General features: G+C 37.1%; 1 protein-coding gene across 6 annotated transcripts; it reads right to left on the bottom strand.

Moving 5' to 3' along the window:
- Positions 1-5,696: 5,696 nt before the first annotated feature.
- Positions 5,697-14,651, bottom strand: LOC103718363 (dual specificity tyrosine-phosphorylation-regulated kinase 4-like). Of its 6 annotated transcripts, none has more exons than XM_008807158.3 (8): positions 14,283-14,651; positions 13,486-14,136; positions 12,690-13,002; positions 12,319-12,598; positions 10,345-10,452; positions 9,529-9,807; positions 7,855-7,998; positions 5,697-6,261 (listed from the first exon to the last, which is right to left on the bottom strand). In XM_008807158.3, the coding sequence occupies exons 1-8, from the start codon at positions 14,539-14,541 to the stop codon at positions 6,085-6,087; spliced, it is 2,211 nt and encodes a 736-aa protein (XP_008805380.2). In that variant the 5' UTR covers positions 14,542-14,651; the 3' UTR covers positions 5,697-6,084. The 6 variants fall into 6 exon arrangements, with proteins under 6 accessions (XP_008805380.2, XP_038980894.1, XP_008805410.1 ...); XM_039124966.1 differs by having other exon boundaries at positions 14,347-14,429; XM_008807188.4 differs by lacking the exon at positions 14,283-14,651 and adding an exon at positions 13,353-13,415 and having other exon boundaries at positions 13,507-13,855.
- Between the last annotated feature and the right edge of the window lie 4,756 nt (positions 14,652-19,407).

Here is a 19,407-nt window from a genome sequence, read left to right as displayed (position 1 = left end):
TTTATTTTTAGAAAGCCTCCGAGATGGATGTTCCGGGTCGCTCACGGCGGTTCGCCGGCTATCCCGGAGAGAAAGAGAGTTGAGGTTGGGTCGGGGGACACCGAACCGGTACCGAGTCGTTAACTGACTCCGTAGTTTTTGGTGCAAGAACACCACCAGCTTCAAAAGCCTTTTGTTAAGAGTATTATATAATCCATGGTATACATACATTCAACCAAGATCTTGTATGGCCACTGTGAACGTCTAAATTCAAAATGGCTCTAGCTATGTTAGTGGGGTCACCATCTGCTTCAGAATATTTTAGTTATGGTGAATAACCGAGTGATCTTTCAGACCAAGCATTTATTTAGAGAGTAACAAGGCTATGGATTCGGTGGCTTCGTACATAACCAGTCACTTCGAAGACATCCTGTGGGTCGGAGATAGGGTGTTGCCTAGAGCGCTTCAAAATCTTTTATTTTTTGACTTTATTAGATGTATCCGTACCAGAAATGTATGAATCATCCATTTCAGCAAAAAAAAAAAACAAAATCCTGCATCATATATCTCTCATACTGCAGAAAGTTGTGCATCTCTAAATAATTGCTATTAGAAGATAAATGGGCATCAAACAATGCACATCGTGTACATATACTGTCTTGTTTAATTGTCGTCCACCTCTTGCATTATATTCAGCAGTACCATATCCATGCTCATATACATTAAGATCCATACGATATGTATCCAAACTCGAATTTTAAAGCTCCTATGGCATTGGACTGAATCCGAAGAAAAAAAGTTTCTACACCGCAAAGAAAACTTGATAGTTCGGTGTACTGGTCTGAGTCAAGTGGAGAGGATGAATGAGTAAAGACTGGTTCAAAGATTCCATCGAGTGCGAGGCTTATTTTTCTCACGGCGTTTCATGGGTGGGGCCTGCAGCTGATGTGGAAGGTAGAAGAAGTCCAAAGCTTGGTCTTTTGCATGGAATGATGGAGGGCACATGGTAGATAGAAGCTTTTACTTTTCCGCTACTTTTATGGATGTTTGTAGGAAATCCAGCTCACAATCATTGAATCGGGGATATTCTATTATTTGTTTATTATTGATGGACCCAGTAACAGTATTGAGTTCCTTGCGTCTCTTAACTGGTTTGCCAAGTGGCAGTTGTAAATGGCTTGGGCTTCTTCCATTGGGTAATATGACTGGCTTACCGGGAACAGAAGACTGACAAAAGCCATAGGCTGTATCAAACTGAAAGCATGACCAGGTTCAGAGGTAATGCAAGTGCTCGATGTATTATTTTTTTGTATGAAGTTAATGAGATTGGGGTGGGTGGGGCAATTGAACTAAGTTCTCCTATAACACCAGCCATGATGTGAGGGAAAGCATTATTAGTTGTTATAAATTACAGGCTTGACTCCTAGTCCAAGTCAGTCAACCACTGGGGGGCTGATTCAGTGGAAGGGTTGGAAGAAAGTATATCCTGCTAGTGACCAAATGAATCAAATATTTCTTTTAACTTCTTGAATTAAAGAAGAATAAAATGATGTAATGGTTAGATTCTGAAACCATGCATCAAGGCTTGTAGCTTTTTATCAGTTGCAATACATGATATCTTTGGTGCTATATAAGGGATCGATGGGCTAGTTGATTTGTTTTCCGATTTCTTTCATTATTGTATTTAATGTTTTGATTCGCTCTATACTTAGAGCACAGGGCTTTGGTTTTTTAATTTACTTTTATTTTACTTCTAGATAACAACATGTTAATTGGATCAGAAGAGAAGATGGGACCTACCTTTGTGTCCTCTTATGCACATCAGTCAAAAGTAGATAAGGGATTGTGATAGTTTATACTCCACATACATTTCTCCAGGGTATAGTCAGGTCAGGTCACCTTCAGATGAGCAATGGTATAAGGCCCAAGAATAGTGCCTGAAAAAAAAAAAAAAAGAGCTTTCATAAATGAGGCCCGTGTGACAAAAAGGAGATTGGCGCATTCAGGATATCAGCGTCATGGACAACGCAACAGTTCCCTGGTGCAAGGAGATTTGGGCCTCAAACACTTGCAATTAAGATAAATTCAAAGAATGTAAAAAAGGAATAATGATGTAAATGACTATAATTGTTCTGACACCCACTCATTTCTTTTTAAGCGAGCTGAATGGACGAGCAAAAGGTGCCATGGAGTGGGGAATATCCCGAGTATAAAGTTAGACAACTAAATCCAAAGAACTAGAGGACCTTCTCCAGCACAGGATAGGCAATTGAGAGATAAAGTTAGCTTATTCGTTATGGGGAATCAATTGTTCTGACACCCACTCATTTCTTTTTAAGTGATATTTTCAACTTTTTTTTCTTGGTTTACTGGATTGTTTAGCTTGCTCTTACATTTGGTATAACAAAGCTTGCCAATTTAGAGCTGACCATTGGAGGAAGACAATCTCGAGCCTAAGTTATATTCATTTTTAGTTAGATATTAGGCCATATCTATTTAAAATTTGATATTTTCCATGTCCAAATCTAACCTATGATCATCTCTACTTTTTATAAAAAGATATGCAAATGAGTTTCTTGGTTGGTTGTTATAGAACACCACCTAAAGCGCCCAAGAAAGTGGGGTGCCAAGATGGATAGAATCGTTCTAAACTTATTTGACTGGCGCTGTAAATTTGATAAAATAGCCATGGAAGATAGTTGAGGTAATTGGTTGTAAGTTATATAACTTAATTCACTCACATTTCTCATATATTACCAAGATGTTAATCCACTCTTGCACCCTCATTATAGGATGCTGAGTCGTGTAAGATGAAAAAATTCATATACTTTATTTAAAAATACGATAGACTGCAAGTGAATAGCCGTCTTATAGTAAAGGGTCGCAACCCTTTATTTAAGAGACGTGTCCCTCGGACATATTGCATCCCTTTACTGAAAAGAAAACTAAGCTGCCATATGCGTCTTTTGGGTCTAAACCAAGAGATGCATCTCTTGATGCACCTTTACAAAGCAAACCTTTATAATGCAATCCGTTCAAAACATAAGCTACATTTTGGATCACCATTCTGAAAATAGGAATAAACAAAAATATTAATAGAAATCAAAAATAGACTGCCTACAAACATGTCTCTTTTTTTTTAGATCCAAGTTGGTGTCGTGGGCCATGCTTGGGTTTGGCACGTTAGGTGAAGTTGCAGTCAGCATGATAAGCCTCCAAGTATTTTGTTCTTGCTCAGCCAATTTTTTTAAAAAAAAGGGGTCCATTACCAGTCCTATTACACATAAAATCGAATTGCGAACTTAATTTATTGATAGTTAGCAAGTTGGATTGAACATAGGACAAGATAAGATGGTTTCAACCTAAAAAACCTGTGAGCTTGGACGTAAATCCATACTTATTTTAGTTCGCAGCGGCTAAACCACTCACATTCTAGGGACTGTTGGTGATAATTTTAAAGCTGGCTCGAGGTCTATCAAACTGGGACATAGTTGAATTCGCTTAGTTTTCGAGGCCAGAATGGTTATAAATAATAGCAACCAGTCCTCGTGGATATACTCTTCTTAGGGGGCTTGCCGTGACGACACAAGGTCGTTCATTTCAATAGAAACTATCCGGGAACTAATGTTGTTCCATCATAGAATTTATGTAACTATGTCATCACCGTTCATGACAAATGATGGGCTCGTTTGGTTCGCGGGAAGCATTTTCCTTCCTAGGAATATGATTCCTGGGAAACAAATTCCTAGGAAGAGGATGCCTAGGAAAGTATTTTTGGCATGTTTGGTTGACCATGGGAAAGTGACAAATTTCCAAGGTGCTTATGTTTGGTTGGCCATCCACTTTCCTAGGAAAGTTATATATAATTCCTATTATGCCCTTAATAAAAATTAGATTTTTAATGCCTCTTTAATGCTTCTTTAATGCTGAAGGGACTTTTTGGGAAAAAGTAAAAATAGAGTGATTCCCGCCTCATGGGAAAGTAACTTTCCCATGTTTCTCATGGGAAAGACTTTCCCATGAAATGTGGGAATCACATTCCCATGGGAATATAACTTTCCCTTCTCTCTCCTTTGAAAACTCCAACCAAACAAGAGGCATCTCATTACTTTCCCGTTGACCACACTTTCCCCCCTTCTTTTCCCGCGAACCAAACGAGCCCGATGTGTTGTGATCTACATTACGCTTCCATTATATTGTGTATTTAAATCATTCAAGATTTGGGATTAAGTTTTGAGGCCAAGGGTGGTGAACATGTGAGGGACATTCTGGAATAATGCTTGAAAAGAAGGTTATTCCACACCAGCAGAATAAAATGATTCTGTGTGGTTCTTAAATAAACTGGAATTATCTGAATAAACTTCATTTATTCAGCATTATTCTATCATACTCCCTTATTTTGCCCCCCTTTTGACTATCACCTTAACCGAGCAAGACTAAAAGAATTCTCCACATTTCAATTTTGGTTTTCAACTATTTAGGATTACCCGATACCTGGGTCACGCCGCCTAATACTTTGGTTTAATGTTGTCAAAGAGACTTATTTTTCTTTTAACCATGAAGAAACTATTTAATCAAGATGGCCAAAAAAATGTTTTCGAGTTTATTCCTTTGTTTTTTCGTCTCCAACTAATTTCCTTTTATTAAAAATAACATGAATAAACATGAAATTATCTATGAACTGATGAATTATAAGATGTCTGTTATCTGATATGTCTGCTTACTTATACAGGCTACTTGGAAGCAGTAGAGCCATATGTAACTCAAGTTGGAGGTGCAAACCATCCCGCTCGTTTGGATATCTACCCCTCAAATTATGTACTAAGTTGCTTTGCTCTTAAGCAACAACTTAGGCCATCTTGTGGTAGGTTCACTTGCAGTCAAAATAGCCACAAAACAAGATATCTTAATTAAAGAAAAAAGAATCTCCCCTTTCTATCTTAATTAAAGAAAAAAAAATTTTCCTTTTTTTTCCTCTCTCCTCCACTCTACCACCTCCTCTACCTCTACCACCACGTATCCTCACCTTTACATCACCCAACCCACCTCTCTCATTCACCTTCTCCACCTCCTCAAAGCCCGCACCACCCGTCCTCCTTCCCCATGGTGCTTAGGTCCGCACCATGAATATCACCATTGGCGACTTCAACACCAACCTCCCTATCTAAAATATCCTTATCTCCATATATATCAATTATCCTAACCTAACATCCATTCGCAATATGTTTTACGAAATATCTATTAAGTGCATCCCTCTTTTTTCAAAACTTTCATCTAATAGAAGAAGTGAGCTTCCTTATAAATCAACTAATACAACATAAGGTACAATGCCTTCTAAGTTGCAGTACAACTTCAACTATAGAGCTCCCTGCATAATAAATTTCTAACACAAGAAGAAGTATAAAACAGTACTTGCTTTATCATATTTGCTGATTATTCAATGTATTGAACGTTACATATCACTTAGGATATCTGCATATCCTGTTTCGAAATTTCTAATCTAAAACAATAAAAAGCAACATTTCATTTTTCCCAATTAATCCTAATATTAGTCAACTGTCCAAACTTACTATGGTATTGGAGTTTTAGAAATCAGAAGCCTTCCACTGATTTATCAGTATTAATCACCACTTCCAGAGCCAAATGATTTTAATACAAATACATCACTTGATTGATGGCAACATGGATAACACTCAGGCCAAGACAGGACCAAAATGTGGCTTAGAAATCAACTTACTAGCTAAATAAAAGCTGCTTAGAACTTAATAGCATTTCCAGCTCCGGGAGTTGCAAGCATGGAACTGGAACTCAGGGCCAAACGTTCGGAAAGAACCATAAAATATATACAGAACATGTATGTTAGATATTTACATGCATAGTTACATGTATGACTCGATTCACTTGGTATAACTTTCTCTTTGTTGTTTTCAGGATACTCACTCAATACACTTGGGATGCAGAAATTCCGGACAAACATACAACAGAACATTGAACCTGTAGATGGTGAAAATGCCTTTGCTTAGCAAAAGCAATAGCAGGTATTGAAACAAGGTGGTATGGCACTGGCCTTTTATAAGGGGCATCAGTGAAACTTTGGATGGAGATTTACTCATATGGAAAGGAAAGCCATGGATGTAATAACGCTTGTCTTGCTGTGGGCCGCCTCCTAGGATTTATTTCGAGCAAACATGAAAGGAAATCGAGAAATTTTGTATCAGAAACTTGCAAATGATGTGCCAATGATGACTTCTCAGGTATCACATGCTCTATCTGATCTGTTTCCTGAGAAGCACATATAGACAAAATAAAATAGTTATTTTTCAATAGTCATAACATACTTCCAACAGTTTTGGCCAGATAAACACTTAATGACACTATAAAATCATTTAACCTTTTTTTTAATGAGGAAAACCAGCTAACAAGGTAACTATATCATAACACAACAAACTTCCCCATGGGACTACATTGATCCTGTTAGTTGATTATTCTCGAGGTAATAAAGGTTATATCCAGGCTCCTTACATAATAATTCCTCCAAATTATTCCAAAGATTTCTCATTTATGTGACATGTTATGGTAAAAATGGCTTAAATTCACAATGTGGCTTCAAGTTTGAATGTTGCAAAGGTAATGATCTAGAAACTTTCAAGCATGAGTTTCAGACAGAAGATAGTCTATCATATGATTTATGGCTATCAGCAATCTTTATGCTATCAATCATGCATATTACTTTCAATAGCTAGTCTTTCAAGAAAGACTTGCATTTTAAGTAACAAAGAGTTTAGAAACTTGCCATCAGGAAGACATTAACATAAGGGTAAGCAGGATTCGCTAAAATGTGCCACAAATAGATGGTCTGAGAATTCTTATTTTCTTAGTTCACCTTTTTCCATGCAATTAGATGTTGCACAGGATTCATCCGTCCATGCTCATTATCTACACATGTACCACTTCAACAGGTTGTATGTATTCCGTTTCTTTTGAGTTACTTTGAATTAATCCTCTTCTTTGAAAGATGGAGTTCCGACTCAAACCAATTGATGATCTGCCTAAATTAGTTGTCTGTAAACCAAAATCCCAAAATAATGAATCCCTTAGAAAGCATCCAAAAAGAGCGGCCCAGTGCATGAGGCTCCTGCCATTGCAGGGTCTCACGAAGATCCAGCTTTACCCCTACATGTGGAGAGGCTATTTCCATGCTTTGAACCCATGAAACCCTTAGGTCACAATTGAAGCAACCTTACCGTAGCGCCAAGGCTCAAAGTCTGAGAACATTGAATTGCAAGACATTCAAATTGGCCTTTCACTAAAAATAATTGAACTCACAAAAACATGTCACTGTGAATATTGCAGGACTTTATATGAAACAACACTCCCTGTTTAGAAGTGTATGGTTCATCATGGACAGAAGCCAAAAAACTAATACTAAGCAAAACATAGATATGATGTATGATTCTGGTAGCATACCTCAAAGTGACCTACATAAGAATATTCTATTTTTCATTTCAAAATTACTAGGTAGCTGTTGTAAAGAGAATTTCTACATTCAAGGGCGTCTTAACATTAACAAAACAGAATTATAACTAACAAGCCTTATATCATATATTTGAGCTTGCAAAAATTGACAAATAATCAAATGAATTCTTCTTGTCTTTCAATGTAATTCTATTTCCCATTTTAAAATTACTATGCAGCTATAGTAAAGAGATTTTCTACATACAAAAAGATATTAACACTGAGAAAACAAAATTATAACTAACAAACCTTATTTTATATTGAGTTCGGAAAGATTAACAAAATGATAATCTTATTTAAGTTTAAGAAATGACTAGACAGCTTTTATATTGAAGTTAAGACTAAGAATGTGACACAAACCTCATTTCTGTGATAAAGATCAAAGTTATCTGTGAAGTATTTGTGGGTTTCCTGGCCCATTACAAGCATCTCCATGTCAATTGGACCAAGAATCCCAATCATGCGAGCCAGCATCATGACTGCTGAAACATTTGGAAAGAGCACCTGTTGTAGGAAAAAACCTTACAACTTGTAATCAGCTGGTATGGAAAGAAAATTTTAAAAATTCAAATATTATAGCAAGCAGTGAACTATACATACGTGCTTCATAAATAATACTTGTTCTTAAGCAGATACTTTGAACAAAGTTTTTGAAGGGGGAAAACATATGGATGAGTAAAAACACAACATCTATGGCTGAAGAGAGCTGTAATCGAGTTTTATACTAGCAGTTCCAAATCCTAACAACTTGTTGGTTGAATGATCTCTTAAGCATATCCTGAGTAAGTCAGGTGAATTTGTTTAATAAACTTAGAATTCCTTGCACCAATAAGGATAAGCTTTCAGAAAAAGGAGATAGCCCTCGTAATAAGAAGGATAATGCTTTAAGTCACATGGGAGAATGGTATGAATGTACCCTGGCAATAATTGCTATAACAGAGAAACACTACCACTTGTTCCACTGAAAGATTCTTCCTGATCCGTGCATTGTTATAACTTTCTCAAGCTTCTTGCAGTTAAAGATTTCTGACAACATGGTAGTATTATACATAGTAATATTAATTGGTATTATATACTTGGCATGGGCCACATGGGCTGCCTTTTCAGCATAAGGCCAGGCCAGATATCAATTTTCAGGCCAGGCCTGGGCTTAAATAAAGTTAGCCCTGGAAAACCCAGGTTGGCCAGACATTCAACACCAATATATCTAATATATAATCTATCATGTATTATGTAACAACATCGAGGTCACATATAAATGATAAGAACATTAAGAATTCACCTAATATGATTTTGTCTAGCGATGGAGTGAAGTTTTTGATAAAGTCAATGTCTTTTTTCTGATGTCATTAACGAAGTTAATTTCATACTCTTGGTTGAAATCACTACCAACTAATCAATCAATGGTACAGTCAATAAGGCCATCATAGAGAGACTTGACCCTGTAGACCAACTTGCATTTGATCTGAACTTCTGCATTTGATCTGAACTTCTCTAGTAGGAAGTATCACAAAATCTCAGTTGTGTCTCCATCGAAGAACTTGAAGCTATGATCGCAGTTATATGCCATCCTAGATGGTAGGATTTCACAGAGGGAGTCGATGATACGAGAAATAGTAGGGTCTAAAGAAGACCAAAACTGAGTTGTGAAACGGAAATTTATTTTCTACCATCAAGGGACAAGGATGCTTGTTCCTTTCTTCTTAGAATGAACACAAATAACATAAATTACATTGGTGAAATTTGTGCTGCAAACCATAAGGACTTAGTCATAAGACTATTTTAAAAGAAAAGGGTGGATCTTTCAATCACATAATGAATTTTATAAGCTTCTCTAAAGAGATAATTGCATTTTATGAATAACATTGTCAAACTAAGCAGTTACAAGAAAAGGATGAAAAGAACTGTTACTTCAGTGATGATTCCAATCAAGTATGATACCTGGAGTTTATATATCATTAGACATTGTTACAATATCTAACAAAAAAGCATATCTCTATAAATTTAAGCTATGGAAAATCAAGTTAAACTTACATCACCAGTGTAAAGCTCAGCTAGGATGCAACCAAGAGACCAAACATCAATCTTCTCATTAAAAGGTAGACCGAGAATAGTTTCAGGAGCTCTATAAGAACGAGATTGGATATGCAGGCACAAGTTGTCCATCTGAAAGCAACTGCTTCCAAGATCAATAACCTTAATTTCACATCTGTTGTAGCTTTTAATAAGGATATTCTCAGGCTTTAGATCACAATGAATTATTCTCAAATGATGCAGGTACTCCAAAGCCTCTAAACATTGTCGAGCTATATCCTGAGAGAAAAAGGAAGATCCAATATAAGTCGTTAATCATTTAGTATTTGTTCTTCCTATCAACAATAAATAATAAATAAGTAACACATAGAATTTCAAGTTTCTGTTGTTGAAATAGGAAATTATATGCGGCATTACTTGAAACTTAAAGATTGTCACCAGCCAATGAAATGATCTTAACAAACTAAAGAATGAACTAGATGATTCAAGGCATGTTAATAGAGAGAACATTTCTAAATTACATTAAAAATTGGTGCCTTTTTGATAAAGCTTTAGTGTGTTTTGACTTGACTCGTAGAGTAGCCAGCATGAATATTATCATAAATTTCTTTAAACAAGCATAGAAAACAATTCTTTCACTCACCTTATTTGTTACTGATCAAAGCGGGACTACAAATATTTCCAATTATGGCAAACGGTCAGATGTATTAGTTTTATTTGTAATATGGTGAGGACTATGTTAGTTTTACAGGTATTCCTAGTCTACAAAACTTTTGTATGAGTGCCTAATGACTATTAAAAATAGAAAGAATAAACCTGTATCTTGGACAATGTGAAATACACCTCCCCACCAGTTTCCTGATTATATTTCTGAAATTCGTACAGATTTGCTCGAAGTAGTTCAGTAACAATGAAAAGATGTTCCTGTAGGATTTTTCTGCGGTCAGAATTTCAGAACAATCAACAAATCAAATTTTAGAAGTTGTATTTTTATAAAGCTATTTAATTAAAAAGGACAAATTTAAATATGAGTACCAAGAACAAACCAGATATACCCATTAGTATAAGAAAGAAACACATGTAATCACAAAAGCAGAAAATCCTAACGGATGAAATAACCTAATTAAAAATATATAAAGACAAAATATTAACTAAATGCATATGGATTTCAAAAGAATATTGCTTGTTAACCACTGAGTGAAAAACAATCCAGCAAACATGACTTACAGATTCAACACCAAAAATGTTGAAAACCTCCATCGTCATTTATCCACAATGCTCATGGAATGCACAGTATTCTTATAAAATTTATTGTCTCCTACTAAGAACCAACCACTCATTGCTTGCATTAGTGCCCTGATTATTAGCAGGTGTTCATACACCCTGATTGGTAGCGCTTATACCAATCTTTTATGACTTATACAATGTTTTAGAAAATTACATAGAAAGAGATTAGGAAAGCATTGCTTGAGATGCCTGAGAAGAAGGCACCTGAGCTTGATTTTTATTCAATTCTTTTATCAGCAATTCTTGGATATTGTTGATGTTGAATATAGGGTGTGGAGAGATACAAAGTGTATTACTAGGGTGACTTCTCAGTCAGGATCTAATATGAATTTCTTTGCCTTGATTCATAAGTAATGATGAGTGATAATTGCATCAAGAACTACATGCCTCTTACCTTATTGAATGTGTTAAATATTCATCTTCCACAATGCCAGCTATGTGCCATAAGAGCCAAAATTATCGGGAGACAAAATTTTTAACTTTGATGGCTTCTTACTGTTTAGAGGCCCAGAAGTGTGCCCATGATACTGGAGAAAGATCTCAGTTATTCAAATAAGACAATTGGAGAAAGATCTCGTGCATGTTTTATGTTGACTGTAGAAAGTATCATAATAATGTGAACAAGGAGTGCCTATGACTTTTCCCAGAAGTGCCATTCTGCAAAAAAAAAAAAAAAAAAAAAAAAGGCTCAAGTTTGGATGTTCTTCCAAGTAGGAACAATAGATTAAAATCAGCTGGTTGCATAAAGGCATCCGTTGGAATTTTAAGGGGTAAGAACAGTGATAGGTGACCATCCTTGCGCTTAACATTCTACCATTATCTTAGGAAATGTTTTGGGAGATGTACCTCAATGAGAAAAAGAATCATTTTTGACATTTCTTTTTATACATAGAGATGTTGAGAAAGCAGTCTTTTCTAGCTATTCACAACATGCAAATGATGGCTGATCTCCTAAGGGGTAGAACGAGCTTTTGGTTAGAATAAGCTTTTAGTAGATTTCAAATCATGCTGAGTCATTTCAACTAGATTATCCATCTTCAAGTGGATTTGAGAAAGAGATTGTTAATAGGGTTGTATGTAGAATGCCCAATAAGCTTGGGATAAATAGGATGAGATGTATAGTGGATACTTTGTCAATGTGCTTTGGCTCTCCTTTTGAGGTTAGAGTTTGCAACTATGCAAGAGGACTTTGATAGGATTGTTTTTGCTGTAAAATGGTCAATTCCTCTCACTAGGGGAAGAATACTGACCTTGATCCAATCTTTATAGGTCAATCTCCCAAGTATTTTTGTATATATGTCAATATAAAATTGTAATGCTCGAGAGTGCAGATCAAGGAGGACTATATTAGAAAAAAAATATTCATGTTGAGCATCAGTTAGAAACACAAAGAACTTTGATTTTTTTTTTTGGGCATGATCTATCTCAGTGAGAATGGGGAAAAAAACAAGTGTTTGAACATTATTCAAGAGACTTCTTATATGCTGAATTGATACAACAAACCTGATGATAGAAGAAGTCGTAGAGACGCAATATATGGTGCTCATCAGCAGGGTCATGTTTATTCGCTAATTTGAGGAGTTTGATCTCATCCAAACTCTGATCAAAGAAATCCTTATCATTTTTTATTATTTTAAGGCACACATCAATTCCCATATAAAGATCGCGTGCCTCGACAACCTTGCTGAATGCAGCTGAACCAAGATATTCAGTAACATAATATCTGCCTGCTATAGCAGAGTTCAAAACAATTGGCAGATCTTTGTTTTCTTCAAAGCCAGTCCTGTAATTGATTGTCCAGCATGTGAGCACAAGGATAGTTTTATGCATTAATCAAATTATACTCTGACAAGAAGGTTTGATTCTTATTTTACCTCTTTTTCCGATGTATGATTCTCAACTCAAATGCTTCATATTCATCCTCATCACAATTATACAGCTGAAGTTCATTACTGGTAATGTCGTCCTCTCCTTCAATGTCCACAGCTCCAGAACCCTCAAGTGCCCTATCAAGTGTTTCACACTCTTCATAGGCATCATCTACATCTTGAGAAGCTCTCTCAGGAAAAGGTTGTATGCAGTAGTCTCTTTTTTGCACCTCCTTATCATCTATAGTGTTTACAATAATCACTCCACCACAGTTGTTTGAATCCCCACTACTTTTTCTCTCATATACAGAATCATCATCTACATTCACATGACAAAAATTTCAATAATGAAACCCAGCATCTAAACGATAGTAAATATAAAGAAAGAAAAGTACACATATTTCTGAAATTATAATGGAATGGAAGAACTGTAAGAGCTGAGGCACCAAAGCTGAAGAAGATTTCAGAAAACATACCATATTAAACATATAATAACATGTAATGATGGTCACATCACAAAAAGGTATCGTTCTCTCTAGAACGTAGTTAAGTTAGAATTCTTTTTAGATTTAGTGTCCAATAAAACAAAGAGACTGGTCTAACAACCAGATCGAAAATTTTTATTTACAATACACCATCAATCGAGACTATGATTAATAAATAGGCCACCTTGCAAATTCCGCCAACTCATCATTTTTGTTCAAACAGACTGGACAAATCGACAGTCACCCCCTGGCCAAAAAAATAAAACTAACATTACAGAAAACAACTATTAATCAAAGAGAAAAAAGCAAATGCTCACTTGTGAGATTACTCGTGGCACCTGCATATGAGTTACACATATGAGATTCCTTCTCCACTAACCCAAACTCCAAAATTTTCTTCTTCTGTACTTCATTGACATCTTGAAGCAAATCACCTTCCAAAACAACATCCTCTGGCCTCATATCAACGCACTTCAACTGAAGCCCATCTTCTTCCCCACATTCATCCAGTCTCTCTGCATAGTCATCAAATATCTGGTACCTTCCATGTATTGTCAAACTCGAATTTCCAACAACGTTCACGTCATACCGCTCCCTCAATTCACTGCAACAATCGCATAGAGGAGAAGAACATTTATAAATCTCAGAACAACCCAAACAGCTAGCACCAACACCATCTCCATGCTCATCTCCAGCACAAAAATCAAATATTTCTTGCTTCCCAAGTCTCTCCTCAGCATCCATAGACATTATAAACTTATCCTCGGTCTGGCATCCACCAGGGCTCGGGCTCATCTTTACAATGTACGGATCATTGAGATAGCCCTCGTACCGATCATCATCCCAGAAGGGGACATCGAACAAATTCGACTCATCATACTCTCGCGCAGTCCCAAATTCCCTCTCCAACGACGAGTCAGATGATTTAGCCCCAGCCGGCGACCAAATTCCATAAGGATTCAATAGTTCTGTCCAAGAAACATCAAAATAGGTAACGAGACCAAGAATTTAAGATAAAATGCCGGTCGAAAGTAACAAATTAATCAAGTAATCAACTAAAATTGGCTTGTAATTGCTCGAAGAATAGTCATTTTAGATTTTCCGGGAGTAAAACCGGAGGGGGACGAGCCGGGGCTGACGAAGGCGTCGGTGGAGCGGGAGCTGGAGGCGGAGCTCACCGGAAGGCCGCCGCCGCCGTCGCCATCGCCACTGCAGGGATTGATCCTGAGCGGCCGGAGGAGGTCGAGGCCGACGGAGTCGGCGTCGCCCGCGGCGGAGCGGGAGTTGATGTCGTCGCGAAGGGCGGCGGCGGCGCTGGCGAAGCCATGCGCCGTCAAGAACTCCATGATGTCCTGCACGCTCGGGGAGGCCATGGGCGGAGCGACTCAAAAGGAGGGAGATGGAGGATTACGGAGCGGAGGACGGGATCCCATCGGGGCCGCATGATTTGAAAGAGGGGGGGGGAGGAAGGGGGGGTTGGAAGGCAGCGTCACCGACTCGCTAGAGTTGAATAGCGCTCGGGGAGGTCATCCTTTAAAAAAACAGTAAAAATAAAAATAAAAAATTACAGAGGCATCGGCTCAAGTTAAATCATTAACACTTGGGTCCTAAAAATCTAAAAAATATCAGTCATCTCTTACAAAGTATTATTACGTAAAGAGTCACCTAATAGGTGGAAAAGAAAAAGACCTCAACTTATGGTTCTCTCAAAAGCCATTTCCCCTTCTCATGAATATAAATTTAGTTCATCCTGTAATTTTATAATTTTACTAGTTATACCGACCAGCCCATAAATCCCGTAGCATTTTCAATCTAATTATCCAAAAACTTTTAAACTTTTATAAAATTCTAAAATTATCTTTTCAGCTTCCATAGCAAGACACTTTTTTTTAGCATGAATATAAAAAGAAAGAGAAAAAGAGTTAAGTGGATGGAGCACTTTAAAATTTGCGCAAACAATTGAACGGTAAAAGATAAAATACTTTAAGAACTGTGTAAGCAGATGAATGATAAAGGATGGAGTGCTCTAAAATCTATATACCTGGATAATTGACGGATGATGAGATGTTTTAAGATTTATCTAGGTGGATAGATGATATATGATGAGGGCACTTTGAGATCTGTGCATATAAAGGAAGTGCTTTAAGATATATACAGACGGATGGATGACAGAGAATCAAATGCTTTGAGATCTACGCAAGCAGATAGGTAATAGAAAACGGAATGCTTTGATATCCGTGTAGGTGGATAAATGAGGAAGGGAGAGGAAGGGGGTGCTTGTGGAAGGGAGAGGAAGAGAGTGACTTGTGGAAGGGACCAACTGAGAACACGTGGCGAGAGGTCGATTTCGTCGAATAGTTTTATCGGGCAGGGGATTGAGGCGGCGGGTGGTGGAAAGGCGGCTTTTCTTCCCTTCTCCCGCGGCCTCGGACGTCAAACTTTGGGAGTGTGGTCACCACCCTGTGAGGGTAGAAATTCTGAAGAGCTCTGTAGTTTCGAGATAACGAAAAACGTCCTTGCTCCGTTGTAACGGAACTTCCGCCCGCCGTTTGTCTGGTTTTAGTCAAAACAGGCTGAAGTGGGTTTATTGGATATGCAATTGCTGCTCATCAGAGTTCTGTGATGCATTTTATACATCTCATTTATTAATAAAAATTGTATAAATTATCTTATTTTTTTTTAAAGGATGAAAATGAGAAGAATTTATTAGTCAAATGTCAAAGTATGATTGAGATGAAAAATTGAAATTGTCTCTTGCATAATTACTATCACCAATGCCTTTTGCTCCACATGTTTAGTACAAATATTATTTTATTATTTTTTAAGAAATAAAAGATAGAGCCACCATCAAGGTTGAGCAGGATGCCTATCAATTTGGGTTGATGCTGGTTTGGTCTTCTTTTTTTTTTTTTTTGTTTCCTATTGGCAACATTTCATGTCGTGCAAGACAAAAGAATTTAAATTTAAATATATTCTTTTTAAATGAATGAAGAAAAAATAAATTAGAGTTTTGAATTAAAAATAGAAAAATGCTTGTTTGGACTAATTCTTTGGAATGATAACATCTGTTGGAGTGAACTGAAGTGAACTAAAGCGAAGGAAGGGATGGAGCAGGAGAAGAAGAAAAAGCACATGGAGGGCTTACAAGGCTCGATCCCTCCCGAAAATAAAAGCTTGGTCGATTGCTTACCATTCAGCGATTATAGTTCTATTGAGTTAAGAAATGAAGTTAGTTGATTATTTATCATACGGTTCATGTTATATTTTAGGTGCTTTTGTTGCTGATCCAATCAATTCTTTGTTTATATGCTCTCTCTTTCTCTCTCTAAGATAGGTTCCTATATCATGTTTTGACAAAAAGATATTATAATTTATATCGGAGGAATTATTTTTATTTTTTTAATAAGTTTTAGTTAAATTTTGGACATATTGGCTCTCCCATTCTCGAAAGAAGATTGACTAATCTGAAAAAAAGAAAAAAAATAAAAACAAAATGGAATGGATTAAAAGAGGGGCTTGTGGTGGCTTTGATTCCTCTGTTTACGGGCACAGCTCGAGCTATAGTTGGGGTAGTATGGCTGCTAATGGATCAGCCTGTGGGCCGCATTTCATATGTCCATGATGGCCATGGGCCTAATGGTAAATGGGCCCTGCAAGGCCTCAACACTGCAATAAACAGCAAAGAAAAATGTAAAATAATATAAAGTGGAAATCATGAAGGACCTCTACCTATAGTAGAAATCTTGAAGCAAAGTTACTTATTAAACAGAAATGCCCAGTGCAAAAAGGAAGGAAGAAAAATTCACACCTTATTGAGTGTGCGGAATGATAAATCTCCTGCAATGTTTGCAGAATAATTCATTGGATTGTTCGCATAATTATGCTTTCGCTGCTTTCCACAACTTGGAAGGCATAAGCCACATTAATCAAACATTATGTTTTTATAAGAGTTCTAATATTGCTTCAGATACCTCACTCACACAAACATTATAAGACTTATGAGCCTGATAGCTCGAACAGGCTCAGCGCAATACTTACTTAACATGTACATATAAATATATATAGTAAAAATATAATATTAAAAAAAAATTCTCGTATAAGTTAGGGATGACAGTTAGGTCGGATCGGATATACGATAGATGTGAGGGGAATTCCTTTTTCGAACTCTGATTTCCTATTATTATGAGACTATGAGTTGATCTGATTTCAACATGAACTCATTCGTCATTTATTGGGCTGAGCTTGCCCCAAACATGTGGGTTGAGTATGGGCTGGGCCAAGCTTGAGACCATGTATGGGCTACCTCATGTCGCCCGATATGCATCCCTAGTGTCACAGATTCATTGCCCATTCTTTAAGGACGAGAAATCACATGAAGTTGAAAAATTATTTTTTGGTTCCTAAGATACAAGTTATACATGAAATGGCAGGATCTAATGACTTCATATAGCTTGATAAAAGTTACTAGGTTGTTTTTTTTTTTTGTTGAGAAGTTTATAACAGGATTGGTCCCTAATTTTATATCAATCTATTTTGGGATCTCTGAGATGTGTACCCTTTGTGAAGACAAAACTTGACAACTTCATATAGATCAAACATAACTTGAAGCCACCAAGATGGTAGCCTGGTGGTAAAAGGGCTTGGACTCTACCCGAGTTGTCCGGGTTCGAAATGCATGAGCATCGATTAAATCAGGAGACCGTATGCCCCACGCCCGGATGTCTCTGTATGGATATATTTCCATCTATCAGTACTGAGGTGGCGCTAGGATGATGTACTCACACGTGGATGGCCCAGTGAGATTTCCCACGATTTGAGGAGGGCATGCAGAAACTTGCGACCCGCATCGAATATTCACTGATGGAAGGGGGCCCAGTGGGGGCTGCTACGCTGGTGGGGTTCTGCCCCTCCCCCTCCCCTCCTATTTTTTGAACAAAAAAAAAAATCATAACTTGAATTATTTTTTTGGTTTCTTAAATACAAATTTCATATGAATTTGGCATTCAGGCCATGACAACTCATGCGGATTCATAAAATTTAAGTATGGATGTTTAAGTATCATTGATATGTGTTTCCTAAAAAATACAAATCTATAGTTTGGGAATCAAGAAAAGCAAGTTCATGTTTTAGTAAAAGTACTGAAGGAAGTAATAGCTTGCAGGTAAGAGAAATTAAGAACTAATAAATTTCATTACATAAAAGAATAATTGAGTAGATGCTAGCAGTTCTTCAAGGTAGAATGATAGTCACATCAGAGTTTGGTAAACCAATAAAGATTTATGACGTAGAATCTTCTCAATGCTGCCATTCTTTTTCAAAATGAACTGCGATATCATTTTCGAAAACTTTGGACTATGATCAGAGATGTAGAATCCTCTTGATGGTAATCATGGCATATAGGAGAGGCATGGAAGCCTTGTCCAATATCAGGATAATTAACAATCCATGTGTTCATAGGAGGGGCATAGAAGCTTTATCCAATATTAGGATAATCAACAATCCAATTGTGTAGAGTGTAAGAGAGAGTGAATAGAGCATTCTTTTACCTTCTTTTGATGGTTACTTATCATAATAACTCCTTGTTTTAGTGGTTGCTGGGGCTCACCGGCATGAATATCTTCCTTTTGTCCCAATAGCATCCTTTAGAAAGTTAATTCCAGCTATTAACTGAAAACAATGCTATAGAAACAGGGGAAGACTAACAGAGAAGAAGATGAAAAGTATATATCTCAGATGACTCTCAGACGATAGCTTTATATAGAGCTATGTCTGAGAGTTAGTTGGGTTTGTTAGAGTCTAACAGACTCTGTTGTAAATCCCGTTACATCACCAGGTGTCCGTTGGGGTTGTTACAGTTGGTTTGAAAACGTTTCACTGAAACGTTCGGGAACGATGATATGGTGGAGTGCCTGGGAGATTCGTCTGGTGATACTAAGCTTCAAACCTGGTGAGCTAATATCCCCTGTCAAGCTGAATGATCTGGAAGAACATGAAGCTTGGAGCAGATGAGAGAGTGTCGCAGCATTGGAAGAGATTTGGTGAAGATGTCAGCCGGCTGGTCTAGGGTGGAGATATGAGCTAGATGTACCTCCTTGGATTGAACTTTCTCACGTACAAAGTGGTAGTCTACCTCAATGTGCTTTGTACGTGCATGAAATACCGGATTTGATGCTAAGGTCATGGCTGAGATATTATCACAGAACAAATCAGTAGGAGAAGTGACAGGAATCTGCAGCTCT

Source organism: Phoenix dactylifera, chromosome 3, assembly GCF_009389715.1.
Source record: "Phoenix dactylifera cultivar Barhee BC4 chromosome 3, palm_55x_up_171113_PBpolish2nd_filt_p, whole genome shotgun sequence".
NCBI classification, from domain to species: Eukaryota; Viridiplantae; Streptophyta; class Magnoliopsida; order Arecales; family Arecaceae; genus Phoenix; species Phoenix dactylifera.
The sequence above is the reverse complement of the archived record's forward strand: the minus strand, read 5'-3'. Positions and strand labels throughout refer to the sequence as shown.

Bases quoted from the DNA above. Each gene is read 5' to 3' on its own strand.
- LOC103718363 (XM_008807158.3), bottom strand. From the start codon at position 14,541: ATGGCCTCCCCGAGCGTGCAGGACATCATGGAGTTCTTGACGGCGCAT. The intron at 12,599-12,689 runs GTAAAATAAGAA...AATCAATTACAG, and splicing joins ATCATACATCGGAAAAAGAG to GACTGGCTTTGAAGAAAACA. The intron at 7,999-9,528 runs GTAAGTTTAACT...TTCCTACAACAG, and splicing joins CTGAGCTTTACACTGGTGAT to GTGCTCTTTCCAAATGTTTC.